Genomic DNA, 9,071 nt, shown 5'->3' with positions numbered 1-9,071 from the left:
CCATCCATCCATCCATCCATCCATCCATCCATCCATCCATCCATTCTCTGCCATTTGTTGCTTTGATAAGGGGAAGAGAGCTGCACCAATCCGTCTGTCAGTCTCTCTCTCCATTCTTCCCTCACTCGTGAACAAAACCCCAAGATACTTGAACTCCCCTATTCGACGCAGAACTTCACCCCCAACCAGGTGAGAGAGAGAGAGTAATCCACCCTTTTCTGACTGAGGACCATGGACTCAAATTTGGAGGTGCTGAGCCTCATCCCAGCCGCTTCACACTCAGCTGTGAACAGCTCCAGTGAGAGCTGGAGATCCTGGCACGATGACGCCAACAGAATCATATCAACAGCAAACAGCAGAGAAGAAATCCTGAGGCCACCGAACCGGACTCCGTCCGCCCCCTGGCTGCACCCAGAAATTCTGTCCATGTAAGTTATGAACAGAATCAGTGACAACAGGCAGCCTTGGCGGAATCTAACTCCCACTCTGAAGGGGTCAGACTTACTACCGGCAATGCGAACCAAACTCTCGCACCGCTTGTTTAGGGACTGAATGGCCCGTAACAACTGACCCACAATCCCGTACTTGTGTAGCACCCCCCACAGTGTACCTCGAGGAACACGGTCGAATGCCTTCTCCAAGTCCACAAAACACATGTAGACTGGATTAGCAAACTCCCATGACCCCTCGAGGACCTTAGTGAGGGTAAAGAGTTGGCCCAAGTGTTCCACTGCCAGGACGGAAACCAGGAGGAACCTGCATTGTTCCTCCAGACTCTGAGGTTCGACCATCGATCAAACTCTCTGCTCCAGTACCCCTGAAAAGACCTTATCGGGGAGGCTAAGGAGAGTGATGCTCCTGTATTTGGAGCACACCCTCTGGTCCCCCTTTTTGAAGAGGGGAACCACCACCTGATGTCCTCACGACGTTGCAAAGGCATGTCAACCAGGACAGCCCACAACATTAAGAGCCTTGAGGAAATCATGGCGGATCTCATCCCCTGACAGCATAGCTCCTAGGATCATTCAGGTGCACAAAGTCCTCCTCCATGATAAGGTGATGATTCAATGGAGGAGTTCTGTTGTTGACATCTTTTAATTATTTTGCAAATTTCTGCACCGCTATATAACTGTAAACCCCTCTATCAGATTGAAATACTCTGGAAGCTGGAGGGGTGCAGGGTGTGAAGCAGCTCGTTTGGATTTAAAGAGACAGCGTCAAAAYGAGTTGCTCTGAGRCRCACATCAGAAAAGGGGTGAAAGAGGTGAAAGGGGTGAGGAATTCAGACCAAAGYATTACAGTTCCACTTTATATAGAACCMAGTTGAATAATTTAAATTCAAATAAGAAGGATTTAAAAGCATCATATGTCCCTTTTAAACACAAGAAAAGTGAACAGAAAGGGAAACTGAAAGAGAGAATGAAGCACCGAACAATGTGATTGTTGCTGGCAGAGGCTGAATATGGATTATGATTTGGTTTGTTTCACCATTAAAATATCACAACTCACTGCAAAWACTTTGCCAAGAGCAAAGTACAATGTGATGTGTGTGTCAATGTGTGTGCGTGGGAGAGTTACTACAAATTATAAGAACTGAGACGAAACTCCTAGAAGGCTTCCTTCACATTTATACTTTCCTCTTTCTGTGTGTGTGTGTGGTGGTAGTGGTGGTGGTGGTGGGGGGTTGTCATCAAATGAACTATTCATATGTAGAAAATGTAAACAGATCTATTCAGCTATTCAGAGTAAATATTAAGAAGATAGTTTAGATATTTTGAAATTGGTTTCTTTTTGGAAAGGTTATAAACATGTAATATTTGTKGTAATTAGTGCCTTCAACATTCTTAGTTTGGACAAATAGATAGGGCTTGTCCACAAAAATATGCAGTTTTCAAAAACTATCTACTTTGCTATCACTTTTAAAAATACCTTGCAAGCATGGCATCATTTATTCTAATGTTCTTCACAACACAAAAACACCAAAACAACTGCTGTAGTAACTATGCCAGGCCTTTATGTGGTGCTGTAACGCTGCCCCACCAAAAACAGGAAACAAGGAGCTTGCACATAAAGCTGGCATGTTGGGTACAAAAATGTAGACAAACAACAACAACAACAAAAAGAAAAATAAACCATCTTATCATAGGATAGATTAGAGATGGGACTTTGACATATCACTTTCTAAAGGTTGTGTTTTGGCCGACAACACAAAAACTTTCAAAATACTTTCAAAAGCTTCAGAAACAATGTTTCCATATAGATGCAATGCTCAAGTAATAAAAAAAAAAATACTTTTGCAATCCTGTTTGTCTAGTTCTAGCTGTAGTTCAGCTTTGAATTTCTTCAGATAAATTTAGAGCCAAACAACAAAAAATAATTCAAACACGAGTGGTTTTAGCCTTTAAGTTTTTAAACTACAAGCATTTTAAGTTCAGATCATATTATTTGTGAACCTTGGCAAAAGTACATCTACTCCAGGTCTAAAACTAGATTTAGACATCTAGAAAACTTTCACTGACATCAAATCAGAGCCTATATGTCTACAGACTGCATGTTAAATTAGCATGTTGTTTTATCATAAAAAACTCTGCAACATATGGTTTGGTGTTGCTTGAGCTAACACTGTGAGGAAATTGAAGTTGCTCCCTTCTGGCACAAAGTAGCATGGACAGTCTAGTCTCAGTAACAGACTCTCACACACCCACACACACACCCCAGCTCCACTCTAAGACCATATCCTTATGTCATGCATGTAAACACACAGGATTATTCATATCACTTTTCCCAAAGTGGCTTATGGCAGGAAACTCGGGCTAATCTCAGTCTCGGAGCACATCTATCTGCACTGGAGACCAGTTTGTGTTACATTAGCTCTGCCAAGCTGCTCCAAACTCCAGGAATGGTGGACTTTGGTGATGGGGGGCACAGACAGAAATGACAGCACTGCTGCTGCCTTTTGGATAACACATTTTTGTGGTGAGCAAACGCGGTTCAGTGGCAGATCACCTTACACTGCCGACAAAGGATCACAAGCCTCGAGCGGACAATCACATGCCAGTGGGGAATGTGTGGAATGTTACTTTCCCGCCAGAAGGGGGTGAAGCAGATGAGAGAAGGCAAAATAGGTCAGAAAATGTCAGAAAATGTGGGCATCAGTTTCCCATGCAGAAAAAAAAGCTGTTTTATCTTGGGAAATGCAATACRAATGCTGCTTTTGCAACAAACAAACAGTCTTTTCACCATTTTGAACATTCAAAAACATTCAGCTAGATCAGAGACACCATGAAGGTTGCCTCAGGCAAAGTTCTCCGTGCAGATAAATACCTTTAGGTTGGAATGGAAAACACTGCCTCTTCTTTCCTAACAACCCATTCTTTTCCTCTTTCTGTTGCTCCTTCGGTGTCATTTTTGGGAAACACCTTGAAACTAACACGTAAAAACAACAAACTGTCCCCTTATCAAAGGAAATCTGCCTGCCTATGTCGCAGTGATAATAAAGCCAAAGGAAGTCAGTTTGTGGGAGCAGAGCGAGGCTCGCTGTTTCCAGGTTTTGTGCTATGCTGAATCAACAAAACCCAAAGAAAGGGGTGTGAAAGTTTTCTTCTAAAGACAGAATATTATGGAACATTAAAGATCTACTGTGCCTTTCAGCTGCAYCATCAATAGTTCTTCTCACAACCTATTTGATCTTGTGTCATCGTCGTTAATTTGCGTACGGCAGCTGTGGGGGAGCTGGAGTTTATGAGGTCAGGATCCAAAGTTCATACAAGGATTACCGGATTTATTYGAAACTAATGTGATTACTGCAGGGGACAATTTCAGAGTGTGCAAAAATAACACTGCCGGCCTTCATAGTACCCAAGCTTTGTCGGGTTTCCTCMAGTCTTTAACCAGTAGGTAATAATCTTAATAAATACCTGAGCGTCTTCTCCATGGTCTGCTGCAGGCGTGGGTTCTCCAGGCAGCGGCTCGTCGTTGTGCACCGGGGAGTCCTGCGACGGCGTGTCRGGGGGGTTGATGACCACAGATCTCTCTGAGCGGCTGCTGTCTTTGCTGCTGCTGGCTTTGTGCCGGTCGCGGCTTCGATCGCTGGATAACAAGAAAACAAACATCATCATTTATGTCAAAATTATGCAGAGATTGTCTGATTTTCTAGACATGATTTTGACAATTAAACAAACAAAAATACGGAAAAATGTGTAAAAGTTCAGAGTTCTTCCAAAAAAGAAAGATGAAAGGGTTGTTTTAATTATTTGCAGAGAAAATAGTAAAAATTTGAACCATTAAACCAGGGTTTCTCAAACCTTTTGGGTCTGGGGACCCCTTACAATGGTGATAAAAATTCCAGGGACCCCCTCTTAAACCCCAAAAGATAATTTATTGATGTTTCAACCCCTAAATGCCATGGGAATATATATATTTTTATTAAGTTTATTATGTTTGTTTTATTAGTTCATTGTTCTCCGTGCATTTTTAAAAATAAAAAAACAAATTAACAATTAAGTGAAATTTTTTGAGGACCCCTAAAATACCTCTCACGGACGCCTGAGGGTCCTGGGACCCCAGTTTGAGAACCTCTGCATTAAACAACATCAGAATCATCAAAATGAAATGTTCTACTAAAGTCTAGCTTTTTAAATATGCAAATGCAGGACATTCTGATTATTTCTGTTTTTATTGTGTAAGTTTTTGGATGTAACCCAAAAACTAAGAACAAAAAAAAAAAAAACGATTTCGAAAAAATTGATAAACATAAAAACAAAAAGGATTAGGACCCTACAACCTATGTAACAGAAAATGTAATGATTTTAATGTAATTTTTGGGGAAAAAACAGGAAATTAAAATACAGTATATCACCTCAGTCAGACGATCTTGTGCTGAAAGRGATTATTTTTTCCTGTCGTCTAACAAATAAACCGATTTGTTAAAAATGAAAAATTGTAAACACAAAGCAGTATTAGGATTATATAACCACACAAGCATTTGCAATAAAAAATAATAAGAAACTGAYGTACAGAGGACAACTGCAGGCCTCACGATGATCACGTTGAGGATAAAATGAATCTGTCATTTCTAACGGCGGCTGAGTCGATCCATGAAATAGGTTAGAACCACTCAGCTGTGACGACCCTAATCCACAATCTCTGCCCCTCAATCTCTCTTTCACTCTCATCTCATTCACCGGACCACAACAAATATTCACTCAACGGTAAAAAAAAATTAATTAATAAAAATACCTTGGCAAGGGCTGGGGTATTAGACTCTGTTACTGAACAAATTGAACAGTGTTTACAGTAAATAAAGACGTCAGAGGATGGAGATGGGAAACATACCCATGTCGGTTTGATCTCCCAGAGCGACTGGAGTAGCCAGAGTGGGTCGACTCCGTGTCCATTCCAGCTCAGATTTGGTGATTTGGGCAGGGCTGACGACGATGAGGAGGGGGCTCGTCGTGTGGCAGAGGGAGGAAGTTGGCAGCGGCGCTCAAGAGGAGGAGTGGGTTGCTGTGGCGACAGACCTCAGGAATCCACAGTGATTGACAGCAATCCCAGAGAGCTGCTTCGAACGCCACATGAGCCTGAGAGACAAACAGAGTGCAGTCTGACGGGTGGAACCAAAGCACCGTTTAACACTGATGCACAGGTGCATTATTACCTCCACCAAGGAGGTAATGTTTTCGGTCGCATATGTTGGTCTGTCTGTCAGTCTGTCGGTCGGCTGTCTGTGGACAACATTACTCAAAAACCTGTAGACGGATTGTCATGACATTTACACCACATGTGAGTACTGGCCCAAGTAACACACCATTAAATTTTGGTGATGTTCCGGATCACGATGCGGATACAGGATTTTTTCCCTATTAATCCTCTCAGATCAGCAAAGCTGTGATGCTTTCACAGGGCTTCTGTAAAAAACAGTGAGAGCGCTCAGTGTTCATTTGAACTGGGTTACGTAGCACGGACTTCAAACTTTACAAAAGTAATGTTAAAACCAGATGTAATGATGAATAAGTCTTGCCATAACGTGCGCATTTTTACGCATTTGGTGCGCATTTAGAGAACGTCTTCTGACCAGGAAGTGCGTGACTACACTATGAAACCTATTTTTCCCATTTCCTCAAACACACCACGTAGGCTTGTAAGCAGATCGATGAAGACCGAGGAAGAGGAGTGATGTGCACAGGTGAGGTGGACTTCAGACTTGGAGGTTGTTTGTTTGTTTGTTTGTTCATTTTTATTATTTAAATGAGACCAGGGGCGAGGTCATTTTTCGGTCGCGCTGACCCACTCGCTTCCAGAGCAACGGTACCAGGAAGCACTTAATAAAGAGAGTCAAACCATTACAAACTCATACAAGGGGATAAAACAGACGTTTTACATGGTGAAATGTGACTGATGAAAACTTAAGAGCTTAATCTGACACCAGTTTGACGATGAATAACGTCGGGTGACGAGTCTTACTTTTCTTTTTTTCCATATTGGACTCCACCGGGAAGAAATCCCGTGCATACTGCCTGCTTAAATGTTCGCTACGTCAGAACTTATTCGGCAAATGTGTTTCTATCTCTGCTTTTGTGCATTTACTCTATTACAGGATGGGAGAAACTGGACTTGGCGGAGGTTTGCTCTCTCCGAGTGCTTCTAGTCTTATCTGTTTCTGCTGCTCCTGTTCAGCTCTGTGCGATGCCTTTCATGTCTCTTGACTACAGGATGTATTTTGGGTGATGATGTTTAATGGTTGTGTGAAAGCAGCTGTTGATAGCCTATAGCACAATGTCCAAAACAAAATTTCCAGGGATACAATAAAGGGAAGCACTTAATGCAAAGGGTACAACAAAACAAGYGTCAACAAAGTGTTGTTTACTGTCTTTGCCTGTGTTTAGTTTTCTGTTTCAGAGTTCACTTTCACGTTTATTTAGGTGCACTTTGGGGTCAGAGGTTTGGGTTTCATGTCACATGTCAGAAATATTAACTGAAACGCCCCCTAATGTCGTAAGTTTGAGTTGGGAAGTCGGAGCAACATGACTTTACTCGACGTTATTATTTCAACATGGCTGCTCCTCACATTAAAAGTGAGTGAAGCTTATTTTTATGTTTTTAGTGGGTAATAATCTTAATAAATACCTGAGTGTCTTTGTTGTTTACATTATATTAAGTCAGTCGTACTTGTAGTCCCTTATAGCCATTATTAAGTGAGGCTAATGTCAGAGCAAGAAATAGAAAATATTTTTTCTGATGTCCTGAAAAGCTGGAAACTGGACCKTTGTCTACTTTGACTTCACAGTTCTGAGTCGTGCTGCAACTGGAACGCAGCATTAGTTCTGCTTCTAAGCTCCTGTCACACCATCTCATTTAGCTCAGCTGTTTGTCACCGCCTCCTCAGCCTCTACGTTTTATTCCCTCTGCCTCCATTCACTCACGACTGGGCCCTTGTGTGTTCTTGCACCATGTCTGTTTCCTTTCCATGTCTCCTCTGAGTTTTTTTTAATGGACAGGTATGCTTTATTTTGAACAAATAAAATAAAATAAATAAATAAATACAAGAATGGATTTAGGGTCAGTATATCTTTTGGTCATTGGATTTTCATTTTCGAAACGTGCATTAAAAAAATAAGAAACGAGCGGTTATTTGATTTTTGTTTTAAAACACTGAAATAAAAATTTAAATACAACACGTTTCTCATTCTTAGTGTCAAAAAGGGATAAACAAAATTTTAAAAAATGATTTGAATTTCATTTTCTGTTTCAGACAGCAAAAAAGAAAATTACTTTAGGACAGAAACGGAAAAAGGCTTGTTTATTTGTATTTTACGACTATCTATTCCCCCACCAGAGGGGGCGCTCGCCTGGCAGCTCTGCATAATGAAACACTTATTTCTGTAAATAAAAGGCTGAAACACAGAGAAATATGTCCATAAATGAGTTGTATGATGACTGTCGCTCTGTGACCAAAGGCTTTGCAGAAGTAATTCATGTGGCTTTAACCAAATAAATCTATTTTACTGAATACACGTCGGCTACTGCCTCCACTTCACCTCCATTTCCCCCAATAAAAAGCAAAATATGACAAATTACTGTAACCCTAAAATAATCTGTTTCACCACCAGAAGGGGTGTCTGCAATATCAAAGTTATTCGATAAACATCCTATTACAAGTAAAAAGCATTGATGTTGACTTCGGTATCAAATATATTTGCCAAGTATTTATTTGGTATCAGATCRATATCAAAGTCGTAGTACCGCCCACCCCTCGCTGAAAGGAAAACTCTGAGGACTCAAACTCACAGAAAAAAGCACAGATTTTGTCAAAAGTCAGGAGGGAAAAAACTTTCTGCTCACAGAACAACAACTGTACAACACACTAATATAATGAAAGTTGTCATATTTTGCTTTTTATTGGGAGAAATGGAGGTGAAGTGGAGGCAGTAGCTGACATGTATTCAGTAAAAGAGATTTGTTTGGCCAAAAACCACATGAATTGCTTCTGCAAAGCCTTTGGTCACAGAGCGACAGTCATCATACAACTCATTTATGGACACTTCTCTGTGTTTCAGCCTTTTATTTACAGAAATTAGTGTTTTATTATGCAGAGCTGCCAGGTGAGCGCCCCTTCTGGTCGGGGAATAGATAGTCGTAAAAGAACAATCAAGCCTTTTTTCGTTTCTGTTTTAAAGTAATTTTCTGCTATCTGAAATAGAAAATGAAACTCAATTCATTAAAAAAATTGTTATCCCCTTTTGATACTAAGAATGAGAAACGCTTTGTATTTTAATTTTAATTTCAGTGTTTTAAAACAAAAATCAAATAACCGCTCGTTTCTTGTTTTTTAATACCCGTTTTGAAAATTAAAATCGAATGACCAAAAGATACACTGACCATTTAGATTTGTACATAAATACATAAATATATATATGTATAAGCACATACACAAGAATACAAAAACAAAACATTTTGCAACATAAGTCATTTTAGCTACTTATTTGAAAATGAGTGAGTTTACACTTTTTGTAATTCCACCCATTTATGCTATTTATATTTATTTAATATACCTTTACATCAAAATACATTAT

The 9,071-nt window shown here is 40.3% G+C and overlaps 1 protein-coding gene across 1 annotated transcript in view; it reads right to left on the bottom strand.

Annotated features, from left to right (window-relative positions):
• Positions 1 to 9,071, bottom strand: part of LOC106530637 (vang-like protein 1) — a 32,004-nt gene that overhangs the window by 15,105 nt on the left and 7,828 nt on the right. The window contains exons 2-3 of the mRNA XM_014026301.1: positions 5,335 to 5,579; positions 3,918 to 4,089 (exon numbers count right to left, since the gene is read on the bottom strand). Coding sequence (XP_013881755.1) covers positions 3,918 to 4,089; positions 5,335 to 5,396 — 234 coding nt within the window. The 5' untranslated portion in view covers positions 5,397 to 5,579. The remainder of the gene's footprint in view (positions 1 to 3,917; positions 4,090 to 5,334; positions 5,580 to 9,071) is intronic.

This window comes from Austrofundulus limnaeus, unplaced genomic scaffold, assembly GCF_001266775.1.
Source record: "Austrofundulus limnaeus strain Quisiro unplaced genomic scaffold, Austrofundulus_limnaeus-1.0 Scaffold541, whole genome shotgun sequence".
Taxonomy (NCBI): domain Eukaryota; kingdom Metazoa; phylum Chordata; class Actinopteri; order Cyprinodontiformes; family Rivulidae; genus Austrofundulus; species Austrofundulus limnaeus.
Note: the sequence above shows the minus strand (reverse complement) of the source record. Positions and strands in the feature narration are given on the sequence as shown.